The 15,197-nt window shown below is 32.7% G+C and overlaps 2 protein-coding genes across 3 annotated transcripts; one reads left to right on the top strand and one right to left on the bottom strand.

Moving 5' to 3' along the window:
* Positions 1 to 3,842: 3,842 nt before the first annotated feature.
* Positions 3,843 to 7,076, bottom strand: LOC136275530 (GPI mannosyltransferase 2-like). Of its 2 annotated transcripts, none has more exons than XM_066085008.1 (3): positions 6,921 to 7,076; positions 4,555 to 5,763; positions 3,843 to 4,165 (listed from the first exon to the last, which is right to left on the bottom strand). In XM_066085008.1, exons 1-3 carry the CDS (start codon positions 6,996 to 6,998, stop codon positions 3,863 to 3,865), a joined length of 1,590 nt encoding a protein of 529 aa, XP_065941080.1. In that variant the 5' UTR covers positions 6,999 to 7,076; the 3' UTR covers positions 3,843 to 3,862. The 2 variants fall into 2 exon arrangements, with proteins under 2 accessions (XP_065941080.1, XP_065941081.1); XM_066085009.1 differs by having other exon boundaries at positions 6,875 to 7,012.
* A 2,281-nt stretch (positions 7,077 to 9,357) lies between these two features.
* LOC136275436 (transcriptional adapter 3-B-like) lies at positions 9,358 to 13,087 on the top strand. The gene is made up of 9 exons (XM_066084643.1): positions 9,358 to 9,616; positions 9,898 to 10,073; positions 10,217 to 10,354; positions 10,561 to 10,816; positions 10,934 to 11,036; positions 11,227 to 11,342; positions 11,573 to 11,683; positions 12,035 to 12,228; positions 12,805 to 13,087. The coding sequence occupies exons 1-9, from the start codon at positions 9,514 to 9,516 to the stop codon at positions 12,940 to 12,942; spliced, it is 1,335 nt and encodes a 444-aa protein (XP_065940715.1). The 5' UTR covers positions 9,358 to 9,513; the 3' UTR covers positions 12,943 to 13,087.
* Positions 13,088 to 15,197: the final 2,110 nt, after the last annotated feature.

Raw genomic sequence — 15,197 nt, 5'->3', positions numbered from 1 at the left:
CTTAAATTTCTTCAAGAATGACATGTAAAAGTGCTCGGAAAAATAAAAGAGACAAAACAAAAAAGAAAAACATGACATCCAGTATGGTGGACAGACACCTTGGCCCCTGGCAGTCACCCTGTGACTAATTGTTTTCTTTTTACTATTTGATATATTTTCTTCATTTCATTGATATATTATGTTAATTTGTATGTGTAAATCAAAATATTGAAAATAATATAATTTTGTTTGTGCCGAGGTGTCGTTTATGGGAGTTGAGGTGATTAAATCTTGACCAACCCGTCAAAGTTGAGATGTTGTTTGGCCAACCTGTCTGACATTCTCCATTATATATTTTTCATCAGACGTATCATACCATCTTATGTTTGAGTTGAAAATTTTTGCCTCTGACAAAGAAAAACATGACATCCGTTATATTATTATATGTAAATTAATATTTTCATCATACGTATCATACCATCTGTTGTGTGAGTAGAGATGACATTCCTCCGACAAAGAGAAACATGACATTCATTATATATACTAAGTATAAATATATCTTTTTCCTTTTTTTTTTGCAGGGACTGTTGGGGGTTTTCTACAAAATTCACAGTGTGGCTCTCTTTGAAGACATTCCCCTTACAGCAGAAGAATGGAGTCATACGCATAATTACTCCATGCCAGTAATCTACGAAAAATTTGACCAAACAGCCTACAACTGTTTTATTGCAGCAGGGATTTACGTCTTGTTCTTCTTTTTCTCCTGCTGTCAACAAAGAATGAACTCCAAAGCCAGCTATGAAATGTCTTAAAGGGACCACAGCAAAGTGTGACAAGAACAATGAACAATCCTAGTCTGTTATTATTCTTTTTTTGTAGTTAAAAAGGACAATATTCAGTGATTTATTAGTGTTCAGTCATAGTAAAGTAGAAAACAAAATTAATATACCATATTTAATCTTAAAGTGAAGAGCTCTCTTTGAACCATTTATATGTATTATGTCAAATTATTGTTATTTTTAGAAGGTATCAAGTTAGTATAATTATGAAAAGCAGTTACAATGAAAAGGCTTAAAAAAGGAATTTTATTCGAAAATACATGAACATGAAATGGGTTAAGATCTAGTTTTGCACATCTAAAAGTTGAAAAATATATTGTTTCTTGTCAGTTAAACTGAATGCAGGAAAAAATCATTTTTATTTAAGTCGGTTTTTCACTTTATGTCATGACCTGTGTATGGTACTGTGTACATCGCTATACATTTAACATTCCAATTCTTCATGTCTGGACTATGTCGCTGCATGGAAAATAATACAAGTACCGTACATGCATGGAAAATCAGCGGAAGGACATCACACAATGAAATCCTGCTTGTGTTTGAAATGTGTGTATTTGTTATATTTACTTTACCAGTTCTTTTTCTGTGATGGCAAAAAATTTAAAAATGTACAGCATATACCAGTTTGTATTAAAAAGTGTGTTGTAATCAAGATTTTAGATAGTGTATGTCAAATTAAAAACAGTAGTGTTACAAATCATTTTAAAATATATGTAAAAGTCTATGATGTAAACTGATGTTATGTTGTCATTTACTTGTTTTGAATTTTATGCAATTCAAAATGAAATAAAACTTTTATAACCAGATTTGATTTTGCTTTTGGGAGGAATAATCAAATTATCATTTTAATTTCTGAGCTTTGAATAAAGGGCGATAGGAAGTGATTTACTGTAAACATACTACATTTGGCTGTGTATTCTATTTAGTTTAAGCACATCACTAAGTGCCTTGCATATAGGTACGTGTATTAGAATAGGTAAATCCAGACTTAATAAGGTAATTCAAATCCCTGCTAACTATGTAAAAATCAGCCAAATATTGTACAGGCCAAATATAATATATTAATTGACAGGATTCCTAATTCAATGATCGGATTTCTTACCAATAATTTGCAAATTAAGCTATCAGAAATATCTAGAACAGCCTATGGCCTATATGTCACTGATTTTGTAGTGATATGGAAATTAATGCTGAGAGTTTAAAATTTTGCTGTATAGCCGGATTTTGAAAAACTGCCTGCTGGTACATGTGTATTAAAAATTATTTTAAAAACTTGTATACAAAATAATTATTTGATAGTCTTCTGAATATCAAACTTGTGTAGCAGAAATATAAATCTTGATAAATAGAAATTTTTAAAGGATTTAATGAAGGGGTCAAAAGAAAGTGAGCGCACAAGATTGTAAATTTGCAGAAATTCTTGACACGATTCAATTGTGATTTAAATGTCTATAATCTCGAAAGGCTATGTCATAATATATTATGTTGAGAGTCGAAGTACATGGTTATTCAGGTTATTAAAAAACTCACAAGCTTTCAAAAATGACAATGAGAGGTAAACCGATAACTAGTTATATTGAAAATGTTAATGCAAACATATTTTAATGAAGTTATATTGTGTATATCCTAAAAAACTAGTAAAAAGAAAAGAGTGTTCATACAGCAGATCTAGAAATCAATAACGACAAATTCAAATATACCGGTATATTATAATTCAACATTATGTTATAATAACAAACATTTAAAACAAAAAAGTTTTAATTTTTCTAAAAAAAAAAAAGACCACCAGTTGGATTTGAACCCAAAACACTGCATGTTTGTATTCACTAATCCAGTACGAAACCACTGAGCCATGCGAGACTTGTCAATATGCGATTTAAAGTACTGTTTGGAACAACACTAGCTGTCATATCAATGGACTTTGTTTTTTATCCTTTAAAAAATAATTTTAAAAAGTACATAATTAGTCATCTCTGGGTCATCTCTCCATCTTTTTTTAAAAAGCAACTTTTTTAATGTTGAAATGTGTTATCTTTACACGTTTCAAATTTGTGGAGAGAAGACCCAGAGACAACAAAATCATTTAAAAACAGTTGTAAATAAGTAGGATTTTGCATGAATTGCATCGTGTTGCTATATTTAGACCCATATTATGATAAAACCTTTTGCATTACAAATATTTTTCCACTCATTCCACATCCAACAGAAACCAAATAACGGTTATAATTCGAAAAATGTTTAAAATTAATTGATGAAATTTTCACTCTCCTTGTGTGCCCAGATTCCTGCCGAATGTACATCTTAAGCGCCTACTTTCTTTCAGTATTGAATCAAGATTTTATAAAAGCTGTGTATATACACTTTCTAAAAATTATAATAGCCACGAATTCCTACCTCTTCCCTGTAGATATCTGCCATCCGCCTATTTGATCGCTTAATCAATAATGGTACATCCCTGCTCACTCAAACATCAAGGTATGGAACAGGATCAGATGTAATAGCCATATATTATAAGAATAATATAAAAATATCCACAAATTGCCCAATCCATTTATTCTTATGAGATGGGAATAAAAGACCATATTGGCTAGTGAAGATGTCTCGAGATAAACTGTATATCCTTTAATTGGATACTGTTATAAATGTACACAGTTGCACAACAGATAAAGTGTACACATAATTTGAAAGAGCACCTATTATAGTTATTTCTTTCCAAACATCGTATTTTACACCCATCGTCGGAAACCCACGGCCAGTCTCGCATACGCTTACTGTAAGCGTATGCGAGACTGGCCGTGGGTTTCAGACGATGTTTTACACCATACCTCCCATTCAACTGTAAAAAAAAAAGGGAAGATTTGTTTGATAGTCAAATAATTTTAAATAAAGAAAAATACTACCGGTAGTAACTTCTGAAAAAGTCTAAGGCAGTAAAAGCCAGAAATATATTGTATTATATTATCATATTATATTTAATACTGTAATGGCTGGTATTCAGTTGAGAAATTAGGAACAATGAGTGAGTAATTGTTATTTTAAATTTATTATGTCCATGGCAAAAAATTACAAAACATAAATGTACCAACAGTAAAATAAAATAAGAAATAACACAAAATCAGTTTAGAAACAAAGCTTTGCGTGCTGAAATTTATGATCTGGTCTGTAAGAATGTTTTTCAGAGAATGTTGTAGGTTCTCCTCCTTTCCCACCTTGTAAATGTCCTCTCTTGGTCTGATAACATCATATTCATTTCTTATGGTAACTTGTGTCTTTGTTTCATCTGTGGTGCAGTAGGCAGCAAACCAGTAGAGTATGGGTGAGGAGGAAAAAAGCATCCTTGTCAGTACCTAGAAGAAAACAACACATCAGCTTAATTCAAATTTTTGTAGAAAAAATCATTTTCATTAGCATAATCATCCTTCCATAAGAGTATGCAAATCAAGGACGAGGAAAATATTAAGGAAAAGCATAAAATAAAGTAACAACTTTTGTTTTGAAAAGTATCATTTTTGATGGGATCGATAAACATTCATGGATACTAATATCTTTACCAGTATTACCGGTCAATCTAATTATAATCAGATCTTTGATCCGCTCTGAAAATCTCTACACAAAGTTTTGTGTAGCAACATCACACAGTCAGAACAGATCAAGAGATCTGATTTAAATCAATTTTTTTTTTACAGGTAACACATGTACTTGTATTTAATTAACTGAGTGGTTCATTGGTTTTTACCTGTATGTGAATGAACATCCATCCAAAGAGTGTCAGCATCAGAATATGCACAACATATGGAAGAAGTCTGGAATTGTTCCACAAACACCTTCTCTCTCCATCATTTTTCTTGATTGCTGTTATATCAGACTCCATTCCCAGTGTCAAACATGTCCTTCGGTTCCACTTGAAATAGCACCACACACAGCCCACACTCAGCACTGTCACTGGCACTGCCAGAAGGAAGTTGGGAATTTGTTTGAGCTCATAATATTTCATGAATCCTACTCCCCAATGAGAACTCTGTATATAACTGTACGACAGAGGGATGGTTAAATTACACCAAGGTGGTATACTGTCACCAATAATATGATAACCTCTATTTAGTCCATAGGTCACTAAATAATCTGGAATTGCAGAGAGAGTGCTTGTGTCAATTTTACAAAATATTTCATTCACATAATAGATTTGATACAGGATAAATGGAACTAAGAACAAAACTACTGATATGAATAAGTAAGTTAACTGAGCTAACACAATATTAAAGAATGTAAAAATTCTAAATGCCCACATTTTTGCTGTCATTTTTGTGATTGAAATACCAGAGAAAAAGCTTCTTAAAGTCATTCCCAAGAATGTAAAACTTTCGTATAATATAAATCCAATATTAAGCAATCCATTAGATCTAGCTAGTGAGCTTAATGCAAACATGAACACTGTTAACATCTTTCTACTGCTTTCTAAATAATAGAGCCCATACAACACACAGAAAAAATACAAAGTTTCTGAGTAAGATGCTACCATAAAAATACTTGCAGGATTTATACAAAAAAGGAGACAAGCTTTATATGCAGTGTAACAATTATCCAAAACATTTCTACCAAGTCTAAATAACAATATCACAGATAATGCAAAGAATGTCACATTGCAAATAACAGCCGATACAAGTATTACATTTCTATAAATCAAAACAAATTGCAGAATATAACAAAATGTGTTTGCAATGAATTTGACAAGAAATGGAAACAAAGGGAAAAATGCTAGACTGTTTTGATAGATGTATCCATGCTCTGCAATGTGAATGAAATAAATAGCATCCCAACGATTTAGTCCACAAAGTGTAGTTTCTACAACATAGTCAAGAGCTCCACTTGGATGAGATGAATCCACTTTTGTGGGGGGATTGAATACATCAGCATCATAGTTAGGAATAAGATTATTAAAAATGATCTGAAAGAAAGAAATTTAGATGAGTATGCAAACAATTAATCATAAAATTTCTTGTGAAAATCCAACATGTTGAATAAAATTTATTAATAAATGATCAAGTTATGACTCTTCAGAGACAACAACAGTAATTGTATAATTACTCAAACAATAGAAATACATGTTATGCTTTGTGACGGTCAGACCGGTCCAAATACACACTGTACTGGCGCTAGCTGCAGGTCTGTAGTTCCCGGTCTGAAAAAAATTCGGATGGATGACCTCGGTACAGTGCCTCCATATTAAAAAACTGCAATTTACGGCGCACAAAAAAATGAGCTAGTTTTGGACTGATTAACCTTATTCTCACACAAATTCTGGGGAAACAGTACCATTAAAATTATCAGGCAATTTACTACCAATATCGTCACTTCACTTGCCTCAGACTTTCTCTTAAACATGCTATCTGACTTAAGAAAATGAAGTTTTCATATTAATTTGTTCGGAATTGAGATTAATCAGTCCAAAACTAGCGCAATTTTTTGTGCGCCGTAAATTGCAGTTTTTTACTATGGGAGGCACTGTAGCTCCCAGGTCGTCCATCCAAATTTTTTCAGACTGGGAGCACAGGGGCCAAGCCCGTTTTAACATTAATTTCAATGTAACCATAAATAAATGTTAAAACGGCTTGGCCCCTGTGACTGGGAGCTACAGACCTGCAGCTATAATGGCGCCAAATAGCTCAGTTGGTAGAGCACCTGACTAAAGAATTCAGGGGGCCCGGGTTCGAATCCTGGTCTGGTCCGTCATTATTTCCCCAATCCCGTTACAGCTTTAAACTGCTCAAAAGCACCGATGTTTGAACTATTTTTGCTCTGGGTTGCTTTTTTAGATGCGATTTTTTTTTTGTAAGAGTGCCCACCAAGAAAAAAAGTATGATTGAGTAGCTAACTAAGCATACTTCAGATAGGTAAATAAAGCTTTGTGGGCAATTCAAGCAAATATAGTGATTGTACTGGACCTGGTCACATTAAAAAGCAAATTGATTCATATTAGAAAAAAGACCCCAAAAAATGATGGAGTGTAAAAAAAATGTAAAAAGTATGCTACATATAGAAAATACACATATAAAAACCTTTAAAGTTTCTAAGTGAACCATTTATGCCACTGACTAATTTTACCTGCAGAACTATTAACAAACAACGACTTAACACGGCAAATAGTAAAAGTTTCCTTTCGAGACCATCGGCTACGGCCATATTGGAGGGGAAGCCGAAACGACTTTGTTATGACTAAAATTATTCGCTGTAAATGTTACGAGGCGTATTATTGGACAATACATTAATCTATGGAACGCCATGGCTGCCTTATGTTAGATGATTTTATTATATGCTGTGGGTCTATTATTATATGCTGTGGTTCTATAATTATATGCTGTGGGTCTATAATTATATGCTGTGGGTCTATTATTATATGCTGTGGGTCTATTATTATATGCTGTGGTTCTATAATTATATGCTGTGGGTCTATTATTATATGCTGTGGTTTTATAATTATATGCTGTGGTTCTATAATTATATGCTGGGGTTCTATTATTATATGCTGTGGTTCTATAATTATATGCTGTGGGTCTATTATTATATGCTGTGGTTCTATAATTATATGCTGTGGGTCTATTATTATATGCTGTGGTTTTATAATTATATGCTGTGGTTCTATAATTATATGCTGTGGTTCTATAATTATATGCTGTGGGTTCAATTATATGCTGTGGGTTCATAATTATATGCTGTTGGTTCATAATTATATGCTGTGGGTCTATTATTATATGCTGTGGGTCTATTATTATATGCTGTGGGTTCATAATTATATGCTGTGGTTTCATTATTATATGCTGTGGTTTCATAATTATATGCTGTGGGTTCATTATTATATGCTGTGGTTTCATTATTATATGCTGTGGGTTCATAATTATATGCTGTGGTTTCATTATTATATGCTGTGGTTTCATTATTATATGCTGTGGGTTCATAATTATATGCTGTGGGTTCATTATTATATGCTGTGGGTTCATAATTATATGCTGTGGGTTCATAATTATATATGCTGTCGTTTATTCGAAACTAGCTATTCGAATTCGGATTTCTCGTTTTGGAGTTTACATTTACAAGCACTTTCAGCTGACACCAAGGACAATGGTCGTGTGACTTTGACTGAGACCCATATGCTAAAAATTGCTTTTCAGAACTTTGTTGTCGCCGGGCGCATAGTGTTTCACAAACACATCTTGTTTCAATTTATCAATATTATACTTTCAGACAAAGCAGAAAATCTGTTTGTGTTTTAAATCTTTTATACAATAAAAAATGATTAAAATACTGAGTATGCAAAATTGATTTCTTGTTTTATTTACTATTATCAACTATAATAATTTAAGCTTTACTATTAATCGTTGATGTTTTAAAAGATCTCAAATGACAGTATAGATTCTCAAGCTTGTACTTGATTTTTAATAGCACACTCCCTTTAAAGAATTTTTTAAAACATCAACGATTAATAGTAAAGCTTAAATTATTATAGTTGATAATAGTAAATAAAACAAGAAATCAATTTTGCATACTCAGTATTTTAATCATTTTTTATTGTATAAAAGATTTAAAACACAAACAGATTTTCTGCTTTGTCTGAAAGTATAATATTGATAAATTGAAACAAGATGTGTTTGTGAAACACTATGCGCCCGGTGACAACAAAGTTCTGAAAAGCAAGTTTTAGCATATGGGTCTCAGTCAAGGTCACACGACCATTGTCCTTGGTGTCAGCTGAAAGTGCTTGTAAATGTAAACTCCAAAACGAGAAATCCGAATTCGAATAGCTAGTTTCGAATAAACGACAGCATATATAATTATGAACCCACAGCATATAATTATGAACCCACAGCATATAATAATGAACCCACAGCATATAATTATGAACCCACAGCATATAATAATGAAACCACAGCATATAATAATGAAACCACAGCATATAATTATGAAACCACAGCATATAATAATGAAACCACAGCATATAATAATGAACCCACATCATATAATTATGAAACCACAGCATATAATAATGAAACCACAGCATATAATTATGAACCCACAGCATATAATAATAGACCCACAGCATATAATAATAGACCCACAGCATATAATTATGAACCCACAGCATATAATTGAACCCACAGCATATAATAATAGACCCACAGCATATAATTATAGAACCACAGCATATAATTATAGAACCACAGCATATAATTATAAAACCACAGCATATAATAATAGACCCACAGCATATAATTATTGAACCACAGCATATAATAATAGACCCACAGCATATAATAATAGACCCACAGCATATAATTATAGACCCACAGCATATAATTATAGAACCACAGCATATAATAATAGACCCACAGCATATAATAAAATCATCTAACATAAGGCAGCCATGGCGTTCCATATTAATCTGTGTTAGAGAAACGTTTAAAGGGCTAATGCTTTTGTTACGTACTAAGAAACGTGTGCATGACCTCAACATGCTCAATGAATAAAAACAATAAGCCAAGTCTGTAAACTGGGACTAGGAATCTAAATATGAATTAATGGCATTACCTTTATCTTGATGAAGACTTATATGGTGTTTTTTGCATCAAAAAAAGGCGAACAACCAAAAATGCGCTGAATATCGCGTTTAATTCTTTACATTGCTTGTGTTTTGCAATCCAAGATGAAGGGAAAGGGTAAAACTGCAAACGATAAAGACTGTCCATTGCAGTTTCCCGATCTTGAACCAGTGGACCATGTGACACAATGCCAAAAGTACACCAATAGTAAGTGCAAGGGTTATTAGTAGTTTGTAGGCTGATGAATCTTGACTAAAGAAGTATATATTTTTTAAGATAATTAAAAAATTAAGACTAGAGGCGCATCTTTTAATTCTCTTGCTGCTTATTTGATTCACACAGAGACTAAAAGGCAAGAACGTCACATAGATGTATCCTTTCATAGTTAATGCATATATGTTTTGAATGTATTCAATACCAAGTAAAAACTTTCATTGTTACATAGATGGATACATATTTGTTAATTGTGAAACATTTCTCTTTTGCAGTTCTCTCACGCTCTGAGGAAGATGGTATCGGTATTGAAGAGTTGGATGCTATTCAGACTGATCTGGAAACATTGTTAGCAGCGGCTGGTCTTAGACTTAAACAGCTGGAAAATGAGAAACAAATTCTTGTGAATTGGGCAGACAAGAAAGATATCAAAGGGTTTAAATCAAACAAGGTGTGAATCAACATTACAAATCCATTGAATTAACAAATACAAACTCTTTATTCAAGTAGCAAAAAATTGTCAAAAAGATTTAATCTGATGAATAATATAAGAAATAGGTAAAAACCATTGTTAAGATACTGTTATTTTTGTAGCCTGATACCCCCGTCTCTGGAAAAAGAGGCAAAGTGATTGAGGACAAACCGAACAAGAAGTTCAAGGGCTCTGAGAGTGGTAAAGGATCTCATCCAACACCCCCTGGTCCTGGTAGACCCAAAAGTAAAATTGCTCAGGTGAGTGCATTGCTCAGAGGCAGTTTCTGGATTGTTTTGTTTGCACATACAATTTGTATTTGAGATAAGAGACACCTCATGAGGTGACATAATTATACAAGATGTAGGGCTACTATAAGACTTTTTTAAAACAATAAAATAGATTGTACTGGTACTTAATGGGAATATGTTATGAACTCATGTAGCTTCTGTCCTTTATTTTTTAGACAAAGGCCCAAGAGTTGGACTTCTCTGCAGACTCGCCTTTAGACTTGCCCCGCTTACCAAAGAATGATGCAGTCAATAGGTTCTGGGCATCAGTTGAGCCATATTGTGCAGACATTACAAATGAGGATGTAAAAGTCCTAGAAGACATCCTGACCACTCACGACGAGGAGGCTGACTACTTCAGAGTTCCTCCCCTTGGAAAGCATTATGCGGAAAAATGGGCAGAAGAAGATCTCATAGAAGAGCAGAGAGAAGGTAAAATTCTAGAAAAAATTATTGATTGTTATTGATCTAAAAAGAAATTGTATCTGTAATGTAGAGGTATGTCTGGATCCTGACTTTTGAATGTTTTCCTGTTTTTCACATCAACAGGTTCTAAGATGAATGAAAAAAGAAGGAGCCAGTACAACAACAATAACAATAGCATGAGTAATTCCAATGATGCCACAACCCTACTGAAGAAGGCAGAACAGAGGTAAATGGACCATCTTAGAAAGGGATTTCATACATTCCTGTATTGTTGTTCTTTTAAAATTTCATGTAATGAAGATGTGCATGTATAAAAAATAAGTACATTCAATGTATATGCATGAACAAAAAAAAACAACTAATATTGTACTTTTACTGCATTATTTATGCATTGTATTTTATTTCTTGATTGTAAGCAATATGGAGGAATCACCATTTGGACCGCTGACCCAGAGATTAGTATCGGCTCTGATTGAGGAAAATATAATGACGCCAATGGATGACACTATGAATGAGATCACTGGAGGAAAAGGTATCATGCATATAATGAAATCAAAGCTATGAATATTAAATTGAATATGGAAGCAAAATATTTAGAAAAAGTTTTTAGTAGATTTGAAAAATTAACGATACAAATCACATCTTATTTGGAATTTAATTATTAAAGAAGGAAAGTGAATAAAGCTTAATTATTATTACAGAAGTACGATGAGTGAATAAGAAGTTAATGAATAAGTGAATGAAGAATTTCAAAATTTGCAGAGTCCCCAGATGAAGCTCCAGCCATTTCTCCCAGAGTGTTGGCGAAACAGCTGAACATTGGTAATCCAGCACATTTGGAAAAGCGAATTAGAAAGGAACTGGAGGAACAAGGTGAGATTATCATGAAACAAACTTGAAAAATCCTTAAGCTCTACTTAATTGTCAAACACTGCTATGTATAGAATGCTGAATTAGTCAGTTGAAATGCAGCATTAGTTTATCAATGGAGTCAGCGAAAAAGTAAAGTCTGGTTTTTTTATTTGCTACATAACACTGAATAGGCCAGAGACTAATAGAGTTTTTTTGAAATACATGAAATTGATAACATTCGAAGAAAAAAAAACAACAACACAGACAATGCATAACTACCTTTATACCAGAAATGTTTAAGAGAGTAAATTAATTATTTGATATAGATATTCTCAGGGTGCACATATACTAATCTTATTGATGTATTTACAGGTATACTGGATTGTGAAGATAAAGTGGATGATAACCCCGATGACGAGATTCTGTCAGAACTTCGACAGAAACAGCAGGAGTTGAAGGCTGTCAGTAACTACGTCGTCTCTGTCACTAAAACACTGCTAGACAAGGCGAGGGAGGAAATGAAGAAACAGGAACTGAAGAAGAAGCTCGCAACTGCAGATGCTGAGGTAAGATCTACACCCACTAAGTTAGAGATACTGAAGTAGAAAATGATTTTACTTATCCCTGAAATACTGGTAGACCATACTTTAAGATCAGACGCGACCTATCTTCCATTTTTACTATTATTTCCTATCTCCACAATGTGAAGATTTCCATTAGGTAACTCCAAAATTATATTCTTATGTTATTTGATACTTTCTTTATTTAGATATAAAGTGCTCAATTGAAAATATATAATACAATTTTTTTTTAAGCATTCAAATGCATTTTGCATGCTATTTTAAGGAAAATTCTAAATATTTTAGCTCGAAGAGCTTGGAAATGTACCCTGAATTTTTGGGAATTAACAGGTTTAAATGATAATTAATAAATAATATATCAAAGAAAATTATATAAAATTGAGGAATGTCTCGTGTGTCCTTAAATGGATTTTTTTGGTAAATTTATCTTAAAATATCTGCAATTCATTCAGTGCAGTACAGTATAATATATTTATGAAATTAGTGGTAACATTACATACTTCATGGTAAAGATGTAGCTCAAAACTACTTTGATGCATTTACACACTGTACTTTATGCAGGTTTTGGAAGCTTACAGAAAAATCCAAGCAACCAGACAGAAAAAGAAAACTCCCACCAAGAAGGAAAGGGATTCTGCTTGGAAAGCCATCAAGGAAAGGGAAACCATCAAACGGCAGATTGAAGGGAAACTGAAGTGAAATGTTTGTCTTTGGAGACTTTAGAGATACAGCCAGAGAGAACAATTATAGAACATTCCTTTAATATTCTGATTACGCCAGAATAAATGTTTTGGAATGAGCGAGCAAGTCAATAATTTTACCATAGACATTTTGTATTGAAAAGGGTTTGAATGGGAAAGGAAACAATGTATTTTATCTTCTCATATTGAGTAGAATATCGATCAAAATGAAACAAATTATAAGCTGCAAAAATTTCAAAGATGTTCTACCGGTAATGCATTTTCTTTGTACATGGATGTATATGTTAAGCAAAGTATTGAAGAAAAATGGTCAATGTTGTAAATTTGTAATACCTTGACAGAAAAAGTTATTTCATGCAATTCAAAAATTGAAAGCAGTACTAGGCACAACTTCAATTAATTTTTGAACAACTATTGAAAAATGATGATTTTTTATGTAGAAAGTATCTCTTATTCAATATATCATAAGAAGTACACATGTAATGCTAGCAAGGTCACATACAGGACTGGTATAAAGTAAAATTGATGTCATCATGAATAGTGTTCATGTAATGTATAGGAGCAACAAAGTTGTGCTTTGAAGAGTGTTGTAATGTACATGTACATGTAACTATGAAAAAAATAAAACAAATAAACAAAATTTTAATAAAATGTGTATACTTATTTTTAACCGGGTTAAATGGTGAAAATGGCGGGCAGGTGGGCGGGCGGCTGCCAAAAGGGTACCCTCATTGTACGGATAACTCTTCCTACAGTTTTCAAGATAGGAAGTTGTTCTTTTGCAGATCAATTGTACATATATCAGAGGTGTGCATATTGCTAGGATTTTGATTTCCGATAATTTTTGGAATAAAAGAACAGCTTTTGAACTTAGTAATTTTTTGGCAAAATATTGCATATAAGGTACCCTCGTTGTACGGATAACTCCTCCTACAGTTTTCAACATAAGAAGTTGTTCTTTTGCAGATCAATTGTACATACCGGTATATAAGAGGTGTGCATATTGCTAGGATTTTGATTTCCGATAATTTATGGAAAAAAACCAGCTTTTGAACTTAGTCATTTTTGGGCAAAATATTTCATATAGGGTACCCTCATTGTACGGATAACTCCTCCTACAGTTTTCAAGATAGGAAGTTGTTCTTTTGCAGATCAATTGTACATATATCAGAGGTGTGCATATTGCTAGGATTTTGATTTCCGATAATTTTTGGAAAAAAACCTAGCTTTTGAACTTAGTCATTTTTTGGCAAAATATTGCATATAGGGTACCCTGATTGTACGAATAACTCCTCATACAGTTCCTAAGATAGGAAGTTGTTCTTTTGCAGATCAATTGCACATAACAGAGGTGTGCATATTGCTAGGATTTTGATTTCTGATAATTTTTGAAAAAAATACCAGCTTTTGAACTTTGTCATTTTTCGGCAAAATATTGCATATAGGGTACCCTCATTGTACGGATAACTCCTCCTACAGTTCCTAAGATAGGAAGTTGTTCTTTTGCAGATCAATTGCACATAACAGGGATGTGCATATTGCTAGGATTTTGATTTCCGATAATTTATGATAAAAAATACCAGCTTTTGAACTTAGTCATTTTTTGGCAAAATATTGCATATAGGGTTCCCTCATTGTACGGATAACTCCTACAGTTTTCAAGATAGGAAGTTGTTCTTTTGCAGATCAATTGTACATATATCAGAGGTGTGCGTATATGCATATTGCTAGGATTTTGATTTCTGATCATTAATGAAAAAATTACCAGCTTTTGAACTTAGTCATTTTTTGGCAAAATATTGCATATAGGGTTCCCTCATTGTACGGATAACTCCGCCTACAGTTTTCAACAAAGGAAGTTGTTCTTTTGCAGATCAATTGTACATATATCAGAGGTGTGCATATATGCATATTGCTAGGATTTTGATTTCCGATAATTTATGAAAAAAATACCAGCTTTTGAACTTAGTCATTTTTTGGCAAAATATTGCATATAGGTACTCCATTTAACTGGAAACGGGTTGACATGGGTTATGGATACAGTTCACCTAAATGAAAACCCGGTTTGCTGTCACATTGACGGCTTTTCACTTGTTTTATTTTGAATTCAAATAATATTTCAGAATCATAAACATCATTCTCTCTTTCTTTTACAAATTTTTTTCCATAAAAACTAAGCAATTAATGAATAAAGTTGATGAACAAACAAATTTAATAAAGTTGATGAACAAACAAGTGAGATTAATCAATGAA

Source organism: Magallana gigas, chromosome 5 (assembly GCF_963853765.1).
Source record: "Magallana gigas chromosome 5, xbMagGiga1.1, whole genome shotgun sequence".
NCBI lineage: Eukaryota > Metazoa > Mollusca > Bivalvia > Ostreida > Ostreidae > Magallana > Magallana gigas.
Note: the sequence above shows the minus strand (reverse complement) of the source record. Positions and strands in the feature narration are given on the sequence as shown.

Excerpts from the sequence above, each read along its gene's own strand:
- LOC136275436 (XM_066084643.1), top strand. The coding sequence starts at position 9,514 with ATGAAGGGAAAGGGTAAAACTGCAAACGATAAAGACTGTCCATTGCAG. Across the intron at positions 10,355-10,560 it reads CCAAAAGTAAAATTGCTCAG|ACAAAGGCCCAAGAGTTGGA; the intron begins GTGAGTGCATTG and ends TTTATTTTTTAG. Across the intron at positions 10,817-10,933 it reads CATAGAAGAGCAGAGAGAAG|GTTCTAAGATGAATGAAAAA; the intron begins GTAAAATTCTAG and ends TCACATCAACAG.
- LOC136275530 (XM_066085008.1), bottom strand. The coding sequence starts at position 6,998 with ATGGCCGTAGCCGATGGTCTCGAAAGGAAACTTTTACTATTTGCCGTG. Across the intron at positions 5,764-6,920 it reads GTTTGTTAATAGTTCTGCAG|ATCATTTTTAATAATCTTAT; the intron begins GTAAAATTAGTC and ends TCTTTCTTTCAG. Across the intron at positions 4,166-4,554 it reads GGATGTTCATTCACATACAG|GTACTGACAAGGATGCTTTT; the intron begins GTAAAAACCAAT and ends GTTTTCTTCTAG.